Source organism: Drosophila virilis, chromosome 4, assembly GCF_030788295.1.
Source record: "Drosophila virilis strain 15010-1051.87 chromosome 4, Dvir_AGI_RSII-ME, whole genome shotgun sequence".
Taxonomy (NCBI): domain Eukaryota; kingdom Metazoa; phylum Arthropoda; class Insecta; order Diptera; family Drosophilidae; genus Drosophila; species Drosophila virilis.
This window is the reverse complement of record NC_091546.1, coordinates 9,028,640-9,053,328: the sequence shown is the minus strand read 5'-3', so window position 1 is coordinate 9,053,328 and position 24,689 is coordinate 9,028,640. Positions and strand designations below refer to the sequence as shown.

General features: G+C 36.7%; 1 protein-coding gene across 2 annotated transcripts; it reads right to left on the bottom strand.

Annotated features, from left to right (window-relative positions):
- Positions 1 to 518: 518 nt before the first annotated feature.
- Positions 519 to 24,489, bottom strand: DIP-lambda (Dpr-interacting protein lambda). Of its 2 annotated transcripts, XM_032438448.2 has the most exons (12): positions 23,979 to 24,489; positions 12,674 to 12,755; positions 12,431 to 12,605; positions 11,498 to 11,616; positions 10,088 to 10,273; positions 9,353 to 9,467; positions 9,034 to 9,114; positions 8,683 to 8,814; positions 4,241 to 4,360; positions 3,376 to 3,549; positions 2,088 to 2,354; positions 519 to 1,132 (listed from the first exon to the last, which is right to left on the bottom strand). In XM_032438448.2, exons 3-12 carry the CDS (start codon positions 12,549 to 12,551, stop codon positions 942 to 944), a joined length of 1,506 nt encoding a protein of 501 aa, XP_032294339.1. In that variant the 5' UTR covers positions 12,552 to 12,605; positions 12,674 to 12,755; positions 23,979 to 24,489; the 3' UTR covers positions 519 to 941. The 2 variants fall into 2 exon arrangements, with proteins under 2 accessions (XP_032294339.1, XP_032294338.1); XM_032438447.2 differs by lacking the exon at positions 23,979 to 24,489 and adding an exon at positions 12,859 to 12,911 and having other exon boundaries at positions 12,431 to 12,755.
- Between the last annotated feature and the right edge of the window lie 200 nt (positions 24,490 to 24,689).

The following is a 24,689-nucleotide window of genomic DNA, read 5'->3' as shown; positions in this document are numbered from 1 at the left end:
AGATAAGAGGGGACCAGCTTACAAACTTTAGTTTAACACTAAAAGAGTTTACCAAAATAATAGATATGTATAATCGAAAAGAACATGAAATAAATATATTCTGTTATTTACTTATAAACAATTTTGATGAAAAATTGTATTCCTAATGTGAACAGTTTTAGTTATTTCAATTCAATTTTGATTTATCATTATTCTGACTAGATTAGATATTGTCTGAATTTTTCACTTGATGAGCTTAAAAAGCAAACATACATTTCTCGCAAAATATTAGAAGTAGACTATGAGCCCATGTTTTTATTATTATTTCAAAGTCATATTAGAAACTTTAATGAACTTTACTTCATGAAAAAAAAAATAGTTTTGAGCTCTTTTGCGTCTGCTTTTATTTAATGCAGTCTGAAATATATATTTGTGTTTCAGTTGGTTTCATATTTTGAGGTTAAATCATAAATATTAAATTTAATTAATTAAAAAAAAAACTTCTCAAAAAACGATATACATACATGTTTTATTATTACATATATATAGTTTAATATGTCTTATATGCAAGAACAAGCTTAAGCAAAACAATGAAGTATGCATATCATTTGTGATCAGATTTTTTTTTTGTTTTTTTTTTGCGAATATATTGAACTATTTTTGGTTCGTTATGTGCTTTACTTAATTTTGGCAATATAGTACTTAGCACTATTAAAATCTTACATGTGTACGTAGATAGGTTCATAAATGTGCTAGTGCAAGTAAAGTTTACCATTGCCGGCTATGAAATGACTAGACAATTGAAAACCTTTTGAAATCATCCAGCTCGAACTCCTCCTGTTTATGCTGCAAAGCCAATATTCTGCAGTGTTCGTATTGCGGCACGGTCTCTTTGCGCGGCCGCGTTTTTGTCTGGATGCCGCTTGTTACAGTCTGGCGTGGATTTCGTTGGAAGCATAATTTTAAATGAGCTTAACTAAATACATGGACAATATGCAAAAAAGAGCCACCAGGGCATTAGTCGTTATCGTGGCTGTGCCAAGCAGCTGTGACCCCGCACTTGGAAACATCCAAGGCGGACTAGGTGACGGTACCGCACCCGGCGACTTATATGTTTTTTCGTATCCGTTGCGTGCTGGAAGTTGCGTATGTACTGCAAAAACATGTTTAAGCCAAAGTTTTAGTGTTTAAAAGTGTTTTAACAATATTTTAGGGATTTGCTTGTCCCATGATTTTATATCTATATTTTAAGATACTGATATTCAGATATCAATCGGCCTTATACATGTTCTTATCGTCCAATAATACATAGAATTTAATCGAAATAATCGTATATTATTTTTAGCTATAGCTATAGTTATAAGCTTAGTTTGCAAGTAACTTTTGCAGTAGCTTGGCCTAAAACTATATATCTACGCCTGTTCAGTTTCAGTTGCCGCTGGTCAATTCCGCTTGAACACCGATGGGGGCGAGAATGGTGGGGGTTTGAACAAGGACAGAAACGAAATTGAAACTGACTGCCGGAAAATTAACTTCAAAAGAGATTTGGAAAGTACCGAGAGTTTTACCAAAATACAGTTTCACTGATAAATCAGTGCACTCGACAGCTGCACGAGTGCTAAGTCCTGGTGACTACTACAGTCGTTGAGCTGGCTAGAGAAATGGGTGGCAGTAAGTCCGTAGTCGTTGAAGGGGGTCACGTACTCTTGAAAGGGCTGCTGGGACTGCTACTGCAACTGCATGGGAGAACGAGTATGTTGCGGTTTGTTGTCCGTTGTACTTTTGGTTGCTAGTTTCGAAGGAAGCAAAGATCGAAGAAGTAAAGGCACCAAGCCGCCAAGAGTTTCTTAAAAGGGCAGCCCTGGTGCAGCGACATTATATTTGTCCAAGTCATGGTCCCTTGGTGTAGAAGTGCCCCATGGCTGGTGGCATCGGCATCGGCATCGCATGCTCATGCAAGCCGAGTATCCTGGTCCGGTAGATGTGGATGTGGATGTGAACGTGAATGTGGATGTGAGTGTTTGTAACTGCCGCTTATGCCTGACTTCATTCTATGCTTGCTCTATGCAGCAGCATGTATTTGTGGAATTTTCTAAATCGTAACTTACCTTCCGCTCCGTTTATCATGCCGTTGACGTTTCCACTTGCCACAATACCACCGGCACCACCGCCGTTGGCGCTCTGGGGCACACCAATCCCGCTGCCGAATACATCGTTCTCTTGCTGCATTTGATTTGAGAAATGGGTTTCCTTAGCACGCACCACTTCGTTCAGTCCCTTGTTGTGGCTGGGCGGCTGCTGCTTCCGACGCGGCTTGGCCGTAGTATAAACGTGAGGTGTTGCTGTCGTTGTGGACTTGGGCGGTAATCGTAATTCTGCAAGAAATTGCACCAATTATGAAATGCCGAATGCCTCTATGCATGGCTAGAGCGGAAGAGGGTAAGGGCAAAGCAAAACAAATGGGGTGGCAGACAATCCTTAAAAATAAACACTGGCCCAACAACAATTGCAAATACAAACCACCTACTGCTGGGGCTTTAACATTGTTCTATCGCTTTTATACCCTGTACTCATGGAAAATGCCTTATTAACGGCATCATGTTTTAATGCAATTGTGTGTCTAGCAGGCTTAAAGAGCCTGTGACAACAAATTATTTAATGGGTATCCCATTTCCATCACAGTTCAAAGAAAAGCCCCGACTCTGAGTCTATTAAAATCTAGATATCTAAATTTTAAAAACCTTTAGTTTTCGGTTTCAAGATATTTTTCACTCTCTCCATCGAATCCCTGTGAACTAATTATAAGCTCGGAATACTACGAAATTAACTATATTAGAAACCATAAGCATATGTAAAACTTATTGACATTTAACCACAATTGTTTCTTTAGTGAATCCTTTAAGTGAAAATTAAAATTGCGCCCACCAGCTGAATGCAGCCCTGGTGGCAATGCGAACAGAGAAAGTTTTCCGCTGATTGTGCAATAATTCATGCTTAGTTTTAGTGCTCCAACTCCAGTTTAGGTTGGCGAACGGAGACTGAGAATGTGGGCGGGGCCGACTGCGCAGATGAAAGATAGAGAAATGCTTCAGTCGTCTTTAAATGAGATCGATAAAAATAATAGACCGACGAAAATCCTAGGTGATTTATTGCACGGAAACTGAACGAATTACACATGCGATGAAGACGCACACACACACACACACACACACACACACACACACACGCACACACACACACCCACAAATACACGCACCCGTTCATTCTCAACTAAATTGATGGTTTCGAATTGTTCGAACTACTTGGCTTAGCCTGGGACCACGGCCGAGTTGCTAAAGCAAAAACAAACTGCATGTGGACAGCATTCAACTTGATATTAGCTTCATTTTATCTTACCTTGCAGTCGAATTCGCGTCTCACTCTTCCCAAGGGCATTCACACTGGAACAGCTGTAAGCGCCAAAGTCAGCCTTTGTCAGGTGTCGTATCGTCAAATTGAGGTGCCACGTGTACAGGTTAATCATGGCCTCGGATATGTTGTACTTGTTGCTATTATGCAGCTTAACATTACCTACAAGTTAAGGATATCATATTAATTAGAAATCATGCAGGCGAAATTGTTTGTATACTTCGCGCTAGCTTCGGAAATGTACAGAGCCACAAACACGCCTCCACCCTTTACCACACACAGTATATATTCACTTAATATTACAAACAAAATGTAAGAGCTTAATGTCCACACAGATCATACCCCGTTTCTTACACACAGAGCATTTAAAACATAAAACATTTTATGCCTTCATTCCCCTTGTTGCGGTTCAATAAAAGAAAACAAGTAACGCTGGAAGCTAGCTATGAAAATCATTATTGCTCTTGCTGCTGATATTTTCATTCAAATAAATTGTTTCGCTTCGCTTTAGCAAGAGAAACAAGAGTGCTCCAGTCGGGAGTGCACGACTTGGCGATACCCTAAACTTGGATAAATTCCTAACACAGCTCTGTAAGCTCACATTTTGAATAGGAAAATGCACTTGTGAACTTTCTTATCTATTTAATGAGACTCGGAATTTATTTAGTCTTATTAAAAATAAATTGAAAAAAAAAAAGAATTCCCTCTGCCAACATTTACCAGAAGTTGGAGTTTTCCAATTGGCACGTGACTTTTAAAAACTTCTATGAAAAAAACCGCCGCAACCCCTATATATACATATATATATAGTACGTGTATTTATAATGAATTTAAATATTATAATTATTGTTACCTTCATTACGGTACCAGCCATTAAGCGGCTTCGGATAAACTTCCACTATGCATTCCAATATAACTTCTCGTTCAACCGGCGCTCCTACTAACTGATTAACAGCTTTAATAGTTGGCGGAACTGAAAATGAAAAATGAAAAATTTTTTGTGAATATATTGTTAAACAAGAGGGTTGAAGTTGACGTTGACCGACTAGAAAATATCCTTAACTAAACCAACTCAAGACGTCCTTGCTGACAGATAGACATACACATAATATTTATTTAGATTATATTTTGATTTATTTATATGTTTAGATTATAACTTCTATTTATACGCAGAATCCACAGTATGAACCTCTCCATCTCAGAACACATCAGAATTACTGACTTGAAATTTTAAACGTAGTTCTCAGGGTCCTTGTTTCAAATCATTAATAATTTGTTGCTAGCTAAAAAAATCTTCTGTACCCGCAGTCAATAATATATTTTGGATTTCAACACAATCATTTAAATTCTTCGAATCATAATCCCAGAAAGTTAATGCAGGTACTTATGATGCATTTATGCAAAACACACACAAATCGATGTGCGGCTAATTGCGTAACAAATGCCAATGCCACACAATTGAAAATTGAATGTTAATGGTAATAATAATGAATTCAATGATTTATGTTAAACATTCAAAAAATTAAAAGGGCATACTTATTAAGCGTATGTGTGTGTGTATGTAGCTAATCGCAAATGAGATTATTGAAAATTTTTGGGTAGATACGAGAGCCTAGCACCGAGTTTTCCACTGTATTTAAAAGTCAAGCATTCAAAATCGAATTTTATTGTTATTTCAGAAATGGGAGAAATGATTAGATATGTGGGAGAGCCAACTTGACGCCGAATTTTAATAGGCTTTCAGTGATACTTCAGGAAATATATTTTGGAAACGGGACAAGATAAATCTAAATTAATTCAATTGAGCATTTTATTGCATGAATGAATAATGAATAACTCTGCGTATGTATAGAAGAAAGAGTATCTGCTAGTCGAGCTCTCACAGTTCTTTAGGTTGTAATTAAAATGCTTAAAAATAAATGGATTTTATAAATCGAATAGCTAAAACGAAAGCAAAATTAGTTCGTATTAAAATTGATGCCTATATGCTTTAATTTGGATTAAACAATATTAGATGATTCAATCCAATTTCCATAAAACTAGCATCAAATGCATTTATATGTCGGTACATTAAAATGATACATTTTATATGTTTACTCTTTGTACTTTTCCCGGCAGAATACACTGGCATGGGGTAAGCCAAAGAAGAAGCGCGGGTGTGCTTTGGTCGGGTGCGTGAGTCGCAGGCTAAGTCTGCGGAAAATGGTTGGGTGGTGTTTTCATAGGATTACTCTCTGCTAGTTGTATGGGTGCCACCCGAGTGTGTGTGTGTGTGTGTGTGTGTGTTAGTGTGTGTGGGAAAGAGAATGACAACTGTAATGTTCTGTTTCAATGTAGCAAAAGCTCTTGCTATTTTTCCTTTCGCTGGATGGTGTTTTGCTATCGGGGCTTGTGTTGTTGTTGTTGCTGAAGGATAATTTTAAGCCATAAATAAAATGGATTAAAGCCCACTGATCCGCTCATCAAAAAAGATTTCACCCTTTGTAGCACTAAGACATTATTAAAGATTTTCTTCAAAATCGATAATAACAGCCCTTTCTACAGTGAATTTACGTTAGTTTAGTTTGCAATTTTTGTTTTAGCTTTTACTTTCACATAGTGAAAATACTAAGGGACTCAAAAAAAAGTCAGCTTTATCGCCACATACGAAATACGCAATATATACTTATAAGAAAAGTATGAACGCTTCAGTTTTTCACATATATTTTCTTTTTTATTGGTTTTCTCGCTACGATTCCAACTTCAATTCAGTTGGGTGCTCACTTGGCGCTAGTCCGCGCAACAACAAAAACACTGAAAAATTTCAGGCGCTAGACTTGGAAAAGGGTTGAAAACGACATTATTATTATTCGATTATCATTCGATATTTGGCTTTTTTTGATATATCTTGAAGTGCCAGAACTACAGCAATGCTTATTCTACAGATGATAAGACAGGAGAGCATTTACTGATTTATACAACGAATTCTAGACACCCTCTACAATTGAAAATTGGAGGTATGGTTTGACGCATTTAAATATTGTACATATCGAATATGTCAACCTGTACGAGTGTCTTTCGCTGTTTCTTTTGCAACTTGAAAATTATTAAATAAATGCTAAGTTTAATCAAAACAAAGCTTTATTTTTGATTGATCGTTTTTTATGGCAGCTATATGATACAGGGGTCCAATCCAGTTCTGACATATATACATATATCCGACATATATATAAAATTGTATGACGATAGCTTTAAAACTGGGAGACTAGTTCGCATAGAAACAGACAGACGAACAGACGGACTGGGCTCTTGCTACTGACTGAGAATATGTATACTTAATGGGTTCAGAGTTAACTTCTTCTGTGTGTTGCACATTTCAAGACAAAGTTATAATACCCTCTGCAAGGGTATAAAGAGGAATAAATGGGGAGCATAAGCTGTTCTCTGGCTGCTATATTTGCATATTTTTGAATATGATGCTTAAATTGAAATCCTTATTTGTTTAATATCAATACTAAAATGGTTCTAATTTAAACAACAATTCTTTACTGTGTGGTCATTAAAATGTATAAAGCAGACAATGCATCAGCAGTTGGGCCTCTGTATGCTAGTTGAAATTCGGAGCTGTATTTTCCTGTGCTTGACATAGACACATTGCCCAAAATTGTAGTTTTATTTCGCTGCACTGCCGGATTGCCCAGTCTCTCACAATTATGGAGTTGTTATTTTCAAATGTTTACTACTGGCTCATACTAGCACAAGGATCCGTTGTAGGGCACAGTGTGTGTGTACATACGTGAGCACTGTTATATGTAAATGTATGTACTTCAAATGGCTTGCATGCACATACATATATGCACGTATGCATATACATATAATTTCTATAACACATTCTCGCTTCTGCATACACATACGCACACATATGAAGTAAACAGAATAATAGCTCATGACAATAGTTCAATGTGTGCTGCCCGCAGTCTTGCCAATGCAGCTAAATTTGGCTAAATTTTCAGTTGCCGGAGGTTTTGGCTATTTTTAAAAAGATTTCTTAAGCAATTTTATAATATCTAAAAATCCACTCGTACAAAACAAAATCTAACTGGACACAAACAGGACAAGTTATGTTTTGTATGATTTGCCAAAATAAGCAAGTGAACCTTTCCGGCTGTTTCTAAGCATACTGCTGAAATGAAGGCAACGCCTTGCCTTGGATACTTCTTGCTAATTTATTTCAGCTTCTTGTATACATTAGGCCAGACATTTAGCCACATTTTTGAGCTGAGAGTTGGCAGCACTGGCTGCCAGCCTCATTGCTGCACTTCACGTTACGAGTAGTTATTACAATAGGACGCACATACTGTTTCTTGTAGTTATGTACATTTGATACGCCCTGCTTGAAACACGAAGTGCGACTATCGCAACTTTCAACAACTGGTACTCTCTCTGATTTTGACTTGACAATCTCATGGTGTTGATTTGTGTCTAGTGCCACACCAACAGCATGTTTAAGGATCTGGAACGGTCGCTATAAAAGAGAATTGCATAGCAAAACTTTCTTGTTTCAGCCAAAGTCACACACAAATCTTAAATATTTTAACACACATTTTTACGTAAGGCAAAGCAAAAGGTTTCAAAGCCAAAACAAAAGCCCTAAACCGAAGATATCTGTCAGATACATTCAGCCAAAGCCAAAACGAAGGCGTTGACAGTCGAAATTCCGCATGTATCCAAGCATTTGCATATGTGATCCTACACTTGATGCACCTTTCACCAGGTTCCATCCATCTTCCTATCAAATAATATACATTAAATACAACAAGAAAGTTGCATTCGGTTTTCCGAAGATAAAATACCCTCTGCACGATTTGTGATATATTTCTAAAGTTAAAGTTGAAACGTAGTTATTATACGAAAAGTACATCTGGCTTTTCTGCAAGCTTTATGACATTGAGATTTTTTGATCAAATAATATTTATTAATTTCTTTAAGAACATTTTTCTCTGTGAAGAAATCTTAATATTTGTCTATTAAGCCCCAGATAGTGGCGGGGGAAAGTCGGCAAGATCTATTCTTTCTATGGTTTTAGAGCTTCAGTGACTAAATAAAAAATCGGAAAAATTCGAAAATCGATAACTTATCGATTTGGCGAATACCCTAGGAGTATAAGGCAGTCGGACGCAACAAACATTCTTACATATTGTTTTGTATATTTTACCAAGATCTCTTTCATTTGTAACTTGAATCTTTGTTAAGCTATCTTTACGCAAAATAAAAAATATTTATTTTTAAATATATAAAGAATTGTTAGGAACTTACAATTTACGTGAACATCAAAACGTTTGCTTACTGAAGGTGGGACACCATTAGATGCTATGCAAAGGTAGCCGCCCATATCGGAACGGTGAACATTTGTGAGAGTCAGTCGCTCGCCTTCCACCGACTTGAATGCTGAAATAACAAGAGAGTTGTAAGGGTGTATTATTAAAGTACCTAAATTGATTTTTGTTACTTAATATATTACTAATAATATAATACTAATATTTACAGTATATGAGTACATACATACAGTTGTGCTTCTTAGCTATCTGTCTGTTCAGTAATATCGACTTATTTCTGATAGCAGATTATCTAAGAAGCCATATGATGTTAAGATATTAAGATATGCACCTTGCTTGTCTCTACTCTCCGATCTTATTATAATGTCCTTTCCGCCTTCGCGTCGCCACTGGACCATAGGTTCTGGTACACCTATTTGTTAATATAATAAGTGAGAAAGTGTCAATGGATAATTTTTAAAAAAAGGCTGCTTCAACGTAAATTTCGGCATTTATTCTGGTTGGTATATAATAATATATATGTACTTTATGGGTCTCGTCTTAAGGCTGAAAGTTTAGACGAAACAAAAGTTCTTGCATGTGTACGTATTGGTGTTTTTGTTGTTTTAATAAAATCTTTAATTTAAAAATTAAAAAAAAAATGTGAATACCTGTCGCACTGCACTGAAGCGCAATACTCCCACCTTCTGTGCTAACACCTTCATCAATATTTTCGTCGGGATGGTAGAGAATGTCCGGTGGAACAACGACATCTAAATAGCCAGACTGTAAAAAGACAATGCATATTATTCTGATTAGAAATATTTGATCATATATTGAATAAAACAAGAGACAGCCAACCAACTGAATTGGCCTACAATATCGATATTTCCGATTAATTAAGCGACCAAAAACTGTAAAACACGGTAACAATAAGTTTCTCTTTTGCTTACATTCCAAGTCTGAAGTCTATAAGTTCTGATATCGTCAAGTATATAAATACGGACAGACGGAGTCGGGAACGCTTCCTGTTACAAACATTTGCTCAAATTCATTTTATTCTTTTTTATTAATTTTCAATGGGTTCGAGTTTTTAATATATGTTGTTTGATTTTGAATTTGATCTAAGAGTGTTAAATAGCGGGAAATTGTTTTGTTGTATCAATATTTAATAACGAAAACCTTGAAACTAAAGGCAAGGCTGGCCCTCAACACTATTTTGCAACGTGGCCCGCACATTTTCGACCCAGTGCCTACCTGTGGCAAAGCCTTAGTTTAGGGCTCACACATAAGCTCGGACTGAGACGCATATGGCGATAAGATTACCGAGTCTGCCAAACACCTAACGTTTGGAAATTGAATGGATGACCGCTGCTGGGTCAGGGGCAGTGCTGTGGTTGACTTACCAGACTTTTCATGGGATCTGTATTCACTTGACACATGTAGCTGCCAGAATCATTTAGCTGCACGTGGGATATGTGAAGTTTCCAGGTGTTGTGTCCATTGTGTGTCACTGATAATCTTGGATTTAGGGATACCATATGTGTATGTATACCAAGTATTGCTTTTGAATCTGATTTAATCCATGCCACCTGAAATTGCCAAAGCAAAGGGAGACACACCATCGTTGGTCAGCCTTATAAGTTTATTTCTGCCAAGTTTGCCAACAACCTCCCCCCATAAACTTGCTTGCATTCACATGCACAGACATACATACAGACATACATAGCACAATACTCTGCCCCATGTGGGCCTTAACATATTTAATTGTATACTTACGCAGAAGTACATGCGAATTACATAAAATATATTTGTATAGATGGGCAACGCGACCAAGTTTGCGCAAATGCGGTTTAATGGCTTATGGAGTAAACCAGGCTGACTTGCAAGAAAGTTACCATTGCTATTTCATAAGCCGGGCTTTTGTAAATGGGCTGCTCTTTTTATACCCTATGACCATTAGGAATGAACACACAAAGTATCTTAGTACTTCTTGCTCTTTTAATCTAAGCCGCGATACGGCGCTGATATTGGTCTTACTCAAATAACTCTCTTTTATGGTATATAAAGTCGGAGTTTGCCAAATCGGATCACTATTTCGAAATTTTAGCCCAAAATGTTTTATGCTAAACAAATCCCTACGAGATATGCTGTTCTTCTAACAAATTAGTTAAATCTTGGAAATAATATTTTTGAATAGCATCCTTTTCGCAGGACCTCAGATAATCTTTCTTTTTCAATTTGCCTAGCGTAATTGGGAGCAGAGCTAAATGCGAGAAACACAACAATTCTTTAAGTTGGCAAACCTTCATCTCGATTATTTCAAATAAAATAATTTTGAAATTAGGTTTCGTTGAAACAAATTTTTTCGGTTTTTTGTGTATATCAATGCAAAAATTCTTTCTTTTGGCATTGCGATAAGTGCAGAGTATTTATGAACAGGCAAAATATCAATTCGGTAAAAAATTACAATTTTCGTTTGTAGTTAATATAATTTTTAATAAATTTAATTGTTCATTTGAATAAGTTGGGAAAATGTGGTGAAGCAATTGTGAAAAAGGCAGAATTTTATTTTCGATATATTGTTTTTTTTTTTTACAAGAATGGTAAAATTAAATCAAAACGCGTTTAATCAAAGTTATAATGTATTAGAAGAAGCTAACTCTAACTTAGGTTTGTCAGATTGTAAATACAATATTTTAAAGATGCCTCTCAGCTTGTTAAACAAAGTGCCTTCAACATTGAATCAATGGATCCCATGAAATTATGTAAGGTTCTGTGTCTGCATCAAACGTTTTAAATAAGTAGTAACATACCCGATATTGTCCCAGGTTGTCGACAACACAGGTGAATGATATGTCACGTCCTTGTGGTACGGTAATATTTGTTAGTTGTGCCAAAAAGTGCGGTCCCACTTCATCAGGTTCGCTCTGACCTTTTATTTCAGATGAAATACAATGAAAAATATATAAGTTTAAGTAAATGGTGCACAAATTAGTATGTGAGCACAGGTATACAGGTGTGACTTTTATAATTAAACATCCTTTTAATAGCATAGTAATAAAGAATATAAAGAAAGGAAAAGTGTAATAAGCAAATGTAAAAAGCACCACATGCTTATTTATACTCACTAACAAAGGGAGCACAAGATGTGAGAATTATACGAAAAAGAATTAAAAAGAGCTAAGTGTGCTTTAGTGGGGAGTGCCAAGCTTGGAGATTCCCTAGACCAAGCGAATAATTAGGGAAATGATTTATAGCTACGATAATTCAACTTATAAATATATACAATATACCAAAACATGGTATTAAGTGCAGGTATTAAAAGCAGGATTTAGGATGTCCATTCTAATTGATTTCATCGAAACGGGGAAACTTTGTCGATGGTATTTCCCACATAGGCAGGCACTAGAAGTTCTGAAGTTTTAAAGGTTTTGAGTTCACAAATGTTCAGACGGACAGGCAGACGGACATGGCCGAATCAACTCGGCTGGGCTTGGAGATGCCCAAGAGCATTTTATTTTCGAAATCCATTTTCCAAAAGAGTTCAAAAAAATATATATCTATGCTTACTAGTTTTTTAACCTATGTAAAAATAAGAATGCAACACGTATTATTATTACAAATTCTTGAGTAGGGCCTTAAAAATAGTTAGGATGCCAATCAGATGAAGCTTAAGACTTTTCCCAAAAAGAGCAGACTTCATTACAAAATGAAGAATAATATTTATGCCAATGGCCCGCACTTACCTTGTATATTTGATAACGAATGACTTCCTTCTGTGCACAATAATCCGGTGAGTAACAAAAGTATGACGGAGGCTAGGGTCCTCACGCAGAATTGTGTCTGAGTCATTGGGGCAGTCTTCATTTTATTCTCAGGCTTCTGATCGTCAAAGGATCTTCAGGTACTTCCAATAACTTACTATTTTATAAAATTTTAATAAAAATCTCGCTATTCGAGCTGATCCCTTGCTGGTGATATTCGTTTACTTATTCCATAGAAGCATTTCCATTGCCAAGTATTGTCTTTGTTAACAATTCATCACTTAAAGTACATTCCAAACAAATTATTCTGAAAAGCAACAAGATAAATAGTTGTATTTGATTAAATATGCATTTCCTGATGCTGTCCTAGTTTATATCTATTCTGACTGTCAACGAGAAAGTTTGATTACCTTCTGATCGTCGCAGATTCAATATTAACTCAGCTGTTTGTGCTGATCTAGAATATATTTACAAGAAACGCCTCCTTTTATGCGTCAAGACCAAATTATAATACCCTCTACAAGGGAATACAAATGTAGCTCTAATATAAGTATAAGGCCATCCGACAAAATGAATAGTGAAAGGAAGCGTTAAAGTGAAATATTCTGAAAGATTAAAATGCAATCTGACTCCACAGTTGCATTCTAACACAAACTAAAAACCTTAATGGCGATATATAAAGTGACTGTATCAGAATGGAAATGACTGGATTAGTGTAATATTTTTGTGCAGAGTAGATTGGAAGCTTAAACAACTAGGAGGATGAATGAGCTCTCCAACTTCACTGACCGTATAGTGCTTCTTAGAAGGGAGACTCCACGAAAAGTATTAATTTTTCGTCAGACAGTCAGACAGCTAATGAGGCTTCTTCATCCCGCATACTCAAATGCAGTGGCTTAGCTAGCGGCAGCCGCAAGCAAGTCTCAATTCACGAAATTACAATCGTTGGGTTGCTAGTCCATTAAGGAATAACAAAATCGCTTCCATTTGGCGGAGGAGTGCGTTAGGACTGGATCAGCAATGCCTTAGTCCCTTGTATTAACGGGTGTCAGATACTTAATAGCACTAGTCTCTCGACTAGCTTGCACAAGCGGAGCATTCGCCGAATGGAATGAAATGAATATATAAAATATGATCATTATTATGAACAGAGATGTTCGCATACCAAAGCTCATCAAAAGCCATTCCTATTGTATGGTAAAAGGATTCCATATACAATAAAATTTGTTTATATTATTCAACCATAATATACATTGCCTTAAGAGCTTCGGTCGGGCTTACATATTCTAGTATATTTATATGCTGCGCGCTGTTAATGCAATAATTATCTTTATTTGTAAAGCTATTTTCTCAACCGAAAGGCATAAAGCGAAAGGGCAAAAGGCAACCAAAGTTAAAACCAAATTCCTGTTGTGGAATGCGTCGCGCAATTCACTTTGCCAAGCGGAATTTCTTTACCAAAATTTCAAGTTGTGTACAAAAATGTGTAAAGTGGTGGAATAATACATCTAATTCAAGAAGGATGGGCTGTGCTCACAATTAAAGAAACAATATTCTTAAATATTTAAGAATAATACAACTTTAAACATGTTTCATATTTGTTATGCGCCGTCCATTCGCTGGTCTAGCCTAAGGACCCATAAATACTAAAGTTGGCATCAATTTTCTCGCTCTAAAGTTGTTGCGATTTTAAGCGGATAGTTGGCTGCATTATGATAAAAGTTGATGAAAACAACCTAAAAGTAAGCATATCTTTGGCACGCCAAAGATTTAAAACCGTTGTGAATAGTGCAGCTTTTCATCATTTCAAGAAAACAATGCAAAAATGCAAAAAAGTGTTGCCCGACTAGCAAATGCCCTACACTTTCTTCACACTAACACTTAACTAACATTCATAAAACTAATTTTAAGGAAAAGTTAGTTCCTTCAGCCAAGCAAACTAAACTCCAAGAAGGAAAACCTTATCGAAAAAAAAAGAAATTGATTTAAAAAAACAGAGTATATAAAAAACAGCACATCAGACAATACAATCACAATTAAAAAACTATGCTTCGTAACCAATTGGCGATCTTTTTGTGCTATCGAATCAAGGGAACAATTATTCAAGGGTACAATTATTTAAGGGTACAACTATTCATCTCTTTTTTATATATTTTATATTTTTTAAATCAAATAAGATTTTAGCGGTAACGTTTCAGGCCAACAGATCATTAAGCAGATGGGGCACGAGTTCGAACCCAGCAGAGGGCACTCATTTATTTTTATATGGTAGTCGTATCGCTATCGTTTATGATAATAGGATCTCAAAGAAGCATAAAGATGATGTAGTTTATCTGAAATGTGTTTCAAGTTCATAAGTATTTCCAGACAATTTGTGTCTGAAATGAATCTATGGTAATAAATAAGCCATATTGGGAATACGCATCAAAATTGTCGGCTCTAAGTTTTACAAACGATTCATTACATAAAAACATGGCCTTAAATATTTGTTAACACGTGAAAGACATAAGAGTACAAATAAAAAGAAAACATAAGTTATGCTCGAAAAATATAACTAATTTAAAAATAAAAGATTGAAAGATGATATGCCTATGCAAATATATAACAAGGCCTCTCAGATCTAATAATATAATATAATTTTGCATTAAGAATTGTGGTTAAGTACTACAATTTTTCTTTTTAATTTTTTCTTGTATATATTTTTAGCATGGAGCATATGTTATGTTTAATTGGTACCCGTATGTCATTCACATGTTAACAAATATTTAAAGACACGTTTGCATATAATGAATCGCTTGTAAAAATCAGAGCCATCAATTTTGGTGCGAATCCGGATGCTTGTGCGTAATGGTCATTCATTAATTCACAATTAATCGCTCAGATGGAGAGAGAGAGAGAGAGAGAGAGAGAGAGAGAGATAGAGAGAAAGAGAGAGAGGAAGAGAGTGTGTTAAAATAAGGAAAAATATTCAGTTGGAATTTTTAATTCTCAACGATTTCAATCAAAGGATTTTGCAAATGACCAACCCATCTGCTTGTCGGCTGCTTGTTGGTGAAGCAATGCGATTGCATAAAATGCTTTAACCACATTTTATGTTTGCTTTTGCACACTCCGAACATCAGGCCTCGACCACACTGCCACTGCCCCCCAACCCAGCTCCGTTTGTTACTTCTGTGACATCATTGCCATCACCATAAAGTGCCTGCTGATCCATTTATTCATATTCAGTTTCAGCTAAAATCACACGAGTCTGCTGCAAACCATGTGCAATTTAAAGGGGTATACCCGAAAAGTAGTCGTCTCTAGCCATGAGTATGGTTAGCAATGGCCCAATGCAGAGTCAATGCTTACACTTATGTATGTAAGTATGTACATACATGGTGCATTCAGTTGGACATTACGCATGTGGATTTGCATGAACGGATTGCTGGTTCGGCCACTAAGAGATACATTTACAGATACAGATACATATACAGATATGTATATATGTATAGGTTGTGCTGGTGTTGGTGCCGGATCCGGATGCGGAATTTCGAAATTGTGCACTGTCGGGTAATTCGAAATTCCATTCGCCACAATTTTTAATCAGAAGTAACTGGTGTGGTCGAGCATTTCCGACGGCCTAAAATAAAAATTCAAATAAAAAGATTTGCGTCTGAAATCTCATTAAAAACAATTCCGTTTGTGAAAACAAACAAATAAAAACAAGTGAACGAGCAAGCAAGCAAGCAAGCAAGTAAACGCACAGAAACATGGACATATCCATCCACACGCATGGACGACGAGCGCAATGCTTGCGCTCAAGCGTAATCCCTACAGTTGTAGCACCCGGACTACCAATACCATCTGATGGCCCAGATCCTCCGCTCCGCTCTCCTCCCTCCGTTGGCAGCCACTGCCAACTGGCAACTGCTACTGCCTTGAACTTGTCAGTTCGTTCATCCAACTGATGCTTTGGTGGGCAGGCGACCAGCTTGGCATCAGCGTGCTGCTCCTGTTTGTCCATTTGATGACGAAGAGCTACCATCAATTTGCAACACTGCCACTGCCACCGCTTAGCTCCCGCCCAGGCGGCACTCGTGCTTCGCTGTTCGCCTGGCCGCTGCCCACTTCCCGCCGCCCCCACTTTGAGTGTAAACACATAATCCATTTAAATTGTTTGTGGTTTTTCTTATTGTTTGTTTCCCTTCTTGTTTTCATTGTAGCTGCCGTTTTCGCTGCTGTCGCTGTCATTGCCGGGCAAGCTATGCGAAGGCAAATCAGGCTCATGTTCGAGGCCTACCCATTGCCTGCTTTGCCACTAGATAAAGAGAAAAGCGTTTTTTAAAAAAACCTATTATTATTTTTTTTTGTTTGAAGCTGTGACATTTGCTGTACTCAAAATAATGTGCATTACCATCAGTCTTTGGCTGGACCTTGTTTGATTCCAACCGTGGGAAAATTAACGTATATCCGTACTAGTTTGAACCCCATTTCCACATAGAGAAAATGTAGAAATTTCTATTTTAAATGCTAACAAATTATTTTAAATTTATGAATACAAGCAAACTACTGCAATCAACATATTTTTGCATATCTCCTTGCAGTTTTGTGGATCATTTCAAATGTATTCTACTTATAATTATTTATTCAACTTTCGACCATACTGTACTTCTAGTACTATTATTAATCATTTATACTATTTTGCAAACTAATATAATATCTTTTTAAAGCCTTGTTATAAATCTGTGATAAAATCTGTAGCGAATGGAACAAGACATGAAAAGTATATATATTCTGGACCAGCATCAACAGTCGAGTCTATATAGCAATGTCTGTCTGTTTCTGGGTAAACTATTCTCTCAGTCTTAAAACCAGAAGTAAATATTTCGGACCTGGCCGGATCGGACTACTATAATCAATCAATGTTTGAGCTTCACTATTCTTACTTATCTGCTTAAGCTTAAGGCAAAATGTCTACTAGAGTATCGAATCTTCGGCTTGCCCCAGACGTCCTTATTTTCTCTTCTTAGCACGCCGCATTGTTTTTTGCTTGTTTGCTAATTTGGCTTCAGATTAATATAAATGAAATGGACCCAGAACCCATTCAAAATAGGTTATGTGGATATTATGGGTTTGCACAAATGTATGAACCGACCAAAACCTCTCCAAATCCATAAACTATATATATTCTTGGCCAACATTAGTAGCCCAGTCGAGCAAGGTCGTATGTGTCAACACATCGATCTCAGAACCATTTTTAAGATCTAGAGACTAGAGAAATGTTGAACGTAGTTCCAAGCCCGACCCGCTTCTATGTAAATCGATATCGCAAGTCTCGCTGCTTTTTCATTTCAGTTAAGAGGAGCCAACATTTTCTGAACTGTATACTTAAAAGTCTGCCCTTGCAAAACCTTTCTATACAATTTTATACAATTTTGTTAGATTTTTCTTTACCTGTGACCTGTGTGGACCAGGGACTTAGACTCATTTGTTGTCTGATTAGCTTCTTAGTTTTATTCCAATCATCGGAATGAAATCACATTTATTAAAACTTCTTTTCAACTCATTTCCCGTTTCCTATTTTTGATGGAAACTTGTTTGTCATATGTCGTATGACAGTCATATATTTGTTGCCATTACTGAGTTGTGTACAGAGTATATTTTGGCGTGTAACATTAAATTTAAGCACGCATATATAGTTTAGCCAGTTGTGATGGAGTCACGTCCTAAGAGTACTCATAGTATTATATATATTATTGTTTTTGCGTTCTTTATTGAACTTTATTTGCCAACATGAGCTTTTGCGTGAAATTCACTTATCTACATGTGAAAACAGCAAGGGATGCACTGAGCTCCATTTGGTGACACGGCGAGTACTCTGCATAAATGGCGGTGTTTTAAAGTGTCAGTGCGAAAGTCAAAGCTCTTCACATTTGCATAGCAGCATTATCACATATGACGGTTCCTGTCGCTTGCAAGTCAATGATGAAAGTACGAATTATATTGAATGTTTTCGTTACTTTCAGTCAAACAACGGTGAGCTTTTCCAAGTTCTGTAGCAGATGTGTGTAAGACATTGTTTCCGGGATGCAAATTTGCAAATCGAAAAGAAGTAGCTGAACTTAAATACCCTCACTGAACGCTTGATGCAAAAATATGAATCCTATGGACGATGCACATCATACTTTTCTGAATAAACTGAAACAGCCGATTCGTATTTTGTGAGTCTCCACTCCACTTGATATTCTTATCGAAAGGGTACTCTTTTTCTACAGCCCCATACCTTTTGTGACTATATAATGATGAAACTAATAAATAAATTAACTGATCTTTCCTATGACAGCTCTTTGGTATAATGTTAATAATGTTAATAAAGTGCCCCAAGAAATATTAATAGACCAAAAAGTATTTCGTACAGACCGATCAATTCTATGGCAAAGATATGCATCATAAAGTGGTTCGATCCTGCCGTTTCCGACATATGCACTGCCTGTAACAGAAAGTCTGACCAAAGGGACAGATGGCCAGCCATTTTATGACAATAATGAAAAAATGTGATTTTTCCATGCGCAAGCATTTTCCGTATTTACGCACACTCATACATTCATATATACACACACATGCACACATATATACGCGTGTGTACTTTTCCGATTGCGATATCTGATTGTCGTTTTTGCTGCAGGGCCGGAAAGAAATGCTGTTATCGGAACGTCGAAGACTAAATACTCTTGCAAACATTTACCAAATTATAAAAAATATAAGTCACATAAGAATTGAATTTCAACTAAGCTACTATTTTAGCAGAAATAGTCATATGGAAATGTATATATATATCGGTTTGAGACTTGAAACCAATAAAGAATATATATACTAAATTGCTGCGTGATTCCCAATAGTCTGTTGTCTATATAAATCTGCAAATTTATGCATAGGTGCTCAAACATTACACGCACAACCAATTTATTGCTTTTTGTAGTCACCTTCCATTACTCCACTATCGATATCCGATCCCTTTTTCAAGAGTTGATCTCGAGAAACAGTTAAAACTCTCTTCAATATATAGGTTGTCATATATGTGTATTACTTTTCGGATATGAGTCCGTAACTTTACCAATTGAAATGTAGAACACAGATCTATGTTAACAATTGGATTCTAATTGATTGGGTTGAAAAAAATTGCCTAGCCATTATTCTTTCCATGCCGTTATATATAGGCGGAAGCTTGAATGATTGTAACGGCATTGCCTAGCACTTCCGACTAGGGTAAGCACACGTTCAGAGATACTAATTAACATTCGCAAGAAATGTCTTTAGGAAAGTAAACAGAAATAACTCTCGAATTATCAAAAACTGCTTCGTCTATCTTCAATCGGCAAACATAAAAACATTTGCCCTTTTACCTTGTGATAAAAGATGCAGGACAAACGAAAATTAACAAGTAAGAGTACTCTAGTCACGAGTGACGAACTGGCAGATACCCAGCAATTCATGCACAACAAACAATGTTGTCTAGCTATTGTAGTTTCTGAGACCGCCAGGGTCAAAGGGGTTAGTCGACTGACATGGATAGTTCGAATCAGCTATTCGTCCAGGCCAAGGAGGTCAGAGATGCTTCCACCTGCCTGTCATATAGTTTGTGCCAAACCAAACCATTTTCACCTATTTCCAATGGATTCAGAGATTTCTGTTGATAGAAGAAGGTTCAGGTTCTAGTCTAGAGTGCCCCTACTGTAACATTAATTCGTTATATTTAAGGAATCAAAAAATGATGCTTCAGATACTTAATATGACAAAATCGACCGTTACGCAGAAATAGTTTCCACAACTTGATTTCATGTATTACAGGGTCGTGCAATGTATATTTACATACATATATACTTCTCTATGTACTTAAAGGGCCGACACTTTAATGAGGCGTACCCAATCGTACAGAGAAAGAGGCAACTGAAATAGTTGTCCGGCAAAAGTTGCCATGCAACACAAAGAACAATGAGATGGTACGCTAAATTATCACTGTACGGAGACCGTTCGATGCACTGTCTCAGGAGAGTCACTATGTTGTAGTAATAGTAATAGAAAATAAAACCAAGTGGGAGCGATGAGAGACGGGACTGCCCGCTTAGCAGATACCCTAAAGGTAGGAGATACATGCTATAAAATAACTCCATGTTGCTGTTAGTTATTTATTTGTATATTGATTAGACTTTGCAGCTTAAATTTTTCTATTCTTAAGTCAACCATTAATAAATTAATAAAATATACCCTAGGGCATAAATATAGGATCGAACTGTGTGTCAATACGATATCCTTAGAATAATGTAACTAAAATGTGAATTATTCAACATACTCTGGCATATATATCGATATCGATATCGATTTTTATCGATTCCGTAGCTAGTTATCTATGATTTTAAATAAATCTTGCTCTCATAGTGCCTAAGATCACACGCACATTTATACGTAAAGAGTGGTGGAAGGACCGACAGGCAGAGAGATATTGCTGTGTGGTTGGAGAATCCGCCTGCTGCCTTTTACATGTGTTTGTACGCAACCACTTCCCGAATGTGCTCTCGAAGAAGTGAGAAGAACGCACGACTAACATGAACATTTGCATACTCTGTATTCATATTGTAATGATACTGCTCGGTTTCGCTTAAGAACTTAATTGCCAATATACATGTTGTATGTGTGTTTGTAAAAGTCCATACTCCTTTCATAGGCAGTCCTTAAGCCGCTGCGCTTTTCATAAACTGGGCCCGCACCCCTTCCACTTGCCCTTACCCCTTCACCATCACCGTCACCGTTCATCCCGTGCCTATGCCTGTGCCCAATTGAGTTGTGGAGCGTACCGTGTCTGTTGACTTTGTTCCCTATCAACAAGTCGCCACTTAATTCAATTACATTAGATACGACGAGCAAGGAAAAGGATGAGACGGGACCTTATAGTATATCTGAGTGGAGCCATCCAAGCAGCTCTGTATTCATTGGAATGGGAACTGCGATAGGCCATGCATAGAATCTGCGGTTAAATGACAGCTGAGCACTACTGTGCTATTCATTCCGTGAATATAACGCACAAGGCACTTAATAGCCGCCGGCACTTTAATTTAGATTTTTCGCCTCAAATTGAATTTTTAATGTGGTCTTGTTCTGAGAAATTGTTTGATGAAACAAAGGTTTAATACTTTCAACAGAAGCAATAAGCACCCCAAACAAATTAAAAGCTTTGCTAAAGGTCAATCGTTAAATGAGTTTCCTAAATGTTGAGAAACGGCCAAAGGCAATCAATCCCATCAGCAGCAATTGCGATATTCATGAATTTGTTCAGCTGACCGATTCCATAGTTCGCAAATCAATACATTTCAAATATATATGTACATAGATAAGTAGGCATAAAACATGTATGCGATTTTATATATTTCTACTAGCGGGTATTCATTAAATTTTAGATTTAATTTTTCGCTCAGTTCACGAGTGGAAAACATAAATCTACCTATCCCGAAACTATAATCCATAGTTACATATCACATAGATATTTGAAAAAAAAAAAAAACTAAATATTCGTCGAATAAAGAACAAACAGTTGGCATCAACAACGATTTCCGTCCTTGTTAGTCTTGAGCTGAGAATCTTGAAACCGAAATATATGCTTCTTAAGTCGTTGATCCGCAACACAACAATTTGTACAATCCGAAATAATAAATAATATAGTTGCTAGATTTCCGGAAAATTTCCACATCTCGCTTAAGCTCGTATATATTTAGTTCTTATAAATGGTTTTGAAAATAAGTAAATATATTACGTACTTTTATAGGGTTTTGAAAATAAGTTTGAAGCCGATCGGAAAAAAATTCAAACTTCACCTCTAAACTCTCTTATCTCATTTTTTCACGGAAGAGGCTTGGATTCTCCGAAATGTGTAAAATATGTTTCAAATAATTTTGCATAAAAATTAATGAAAACGAATAAATTTCCGAAATCTTACGCTTCAAATCGTTCAGTCAGGCAGTCAGGAAAAACAGTTTTATATATAGAAATGCGGGCTACAATATCAGAGTTGATGGAATGATGGATGATATACATTTCTCTATATGACCAAATGACTGCTAAACAGAGAACAGCTAAGAACTGCAATTAGGAAGCTATAGGACTTTAGCTTGGGTATTTCAATTTGTATGCTTATGGGATTCGGATAGATTTCCAAAGGGAGTTTCCTTAGTTTGTATTACTATGAAGCGAATCATATATTTATATATATATTTTTCCAAAGAAGAAATGAAATTATCAGCTCAAATTGCTGCCTTTGAATGTATGTAAATAGATACAGCCTGTCAACTTGTGTCATGTTTCTCTCTTGCTTCCAATATTAAAACAAGTAATACTGCCCTAGGCGGGCGTGCCCGGCTAGAAGATACCCAGACCATTCTATCAACACAAAAAGCTCTAGCTTAGACAAATCCATTTTATGGGCTCGTCTCCGCCGCGGATCTGCTCAAGAATATATATACTTTATGGAGTCCGATGTGTCTCCTTTCACGACAAAATTATAATACCCTCTGCAAGGGGTATAGAAAGATCGCCGTCTAATATACATTATATGTGTGAATACATGCATGATTGGCATGAATTAAGCTGTTATTAGACTACAAACACAATTTTTGATCCCTTATTTATTAAACAATAGTTTCCGCTGAGCTCAGCTAGCAGCCTTAGTCTTCATATCCTATAAGACTATAGTACCAAGACTCGACTATCACTTTTAGCCCTTATGATTTACGACTTATGTTTACCATTTCCCTAAATCTATATTTACGAACGATACTATGAAAATTCTAAAAGATATCCAAAGGATTAAATCGCTCCGCTGTACCTGAAACCAAAACCGCATTCCTCGTGTTCAGTGTCCTACTTGATTTAGTCACTTAGACAACTCATTTGCCAAGGAATGTAAACTCATAATATAAAAGTCCGATATTTTTTATACCAAAGTTCTGCTTTGCACTGTATGATAAATAGGTTTAGCTTCGATCATATGTTGCATGAATAAAACTGAGAGTGTAAATTGCAGGGAAAGACAGACAGATGTTCAAATGCACCTTATAGAGTCGAGGATGAATTTCGAAAATATGTATTATTATTTTGTCATACGACAAAATTTGATCAATATCAGCAAATTAGACATAAAGGATCGTCCGAGGCTTTGCAAAAGTCAATTTTTATTCGCGATCGAATTTTTAAACTGTTTTTTAAACAACTTTTTTTTTGGGTCTTCAAGATACTCCTTGCCATTATATCAGGCAGCTTTATAGAAATAATTGGTTGCTTGGAAAACCTTTTAACTTCTCAAGATATTTTCACCGAACTCATGCAATCAATCCTGCTCGGAAATCTGGGAGGCCGTAAGACCATGTCTACAAGGATATTACATCTTTGGCACATCAGAGATGCTTTTTCACAGACTTGTTTTGATGTGCGTTCAGTGAATGCAGCGTTTGCCTTAACGGCAGAATAAAAGTGGAAAAACAATGTATAATTATATGCTTACAGTAATAGAAATGAAGAGAAATGCATTCAGTTTCATTCAGTATTTGCCGTTTCCTTTTTGTTTGTATTGCATTTCTGTCCATGGTGTGAAAAACAGCAGCGATTGCTCTTCAAGTCCTGCACTAGTTAAACTCTTAACAAAACGAATATTTTATGCACAAATGATCGGGCGATTTTCAAACATAAATACATTCATAATAATTACTAACGTACTAAGCTGTCGATAGATATATTAGTATTAGAAAAACGCATTGCTGCATCGACGACAACTATTCGGTTTGATTGAGAATTGGCCAGCTCGCTCACTTTTATGAAATGAAAAATACATAGTCTGGGTGTATGATATCTTAATTATCACCAGCCTGATTTCTACATATATATGCACTCGTATGTATGCACGCTTTTAAGCCAATTATAAACGCAACGACGGGAATGCACGTCTTGGCCACGCGCCTCGAATGCGTTGCCGCCGACTATTTGTATTTAATTCAACTTGAACTCGACCGACCCGCGACAAGCTCTGATTGAAACTGAGCAAAGTCGGCTAGTGATAAGCTCTGCGTACCGTGTGATGCCAAAATCTTGTACATCGGGCCAGCTCGGTTTTGGCCCGAAGCAGACGCTTGCCCCTTCAATGGGCGGGGAGTGTGTATGCTGCGCTCCCATTGGCGTCCACATGGCAGGGGTTGGAGAGACAATACCGTAAGCATTC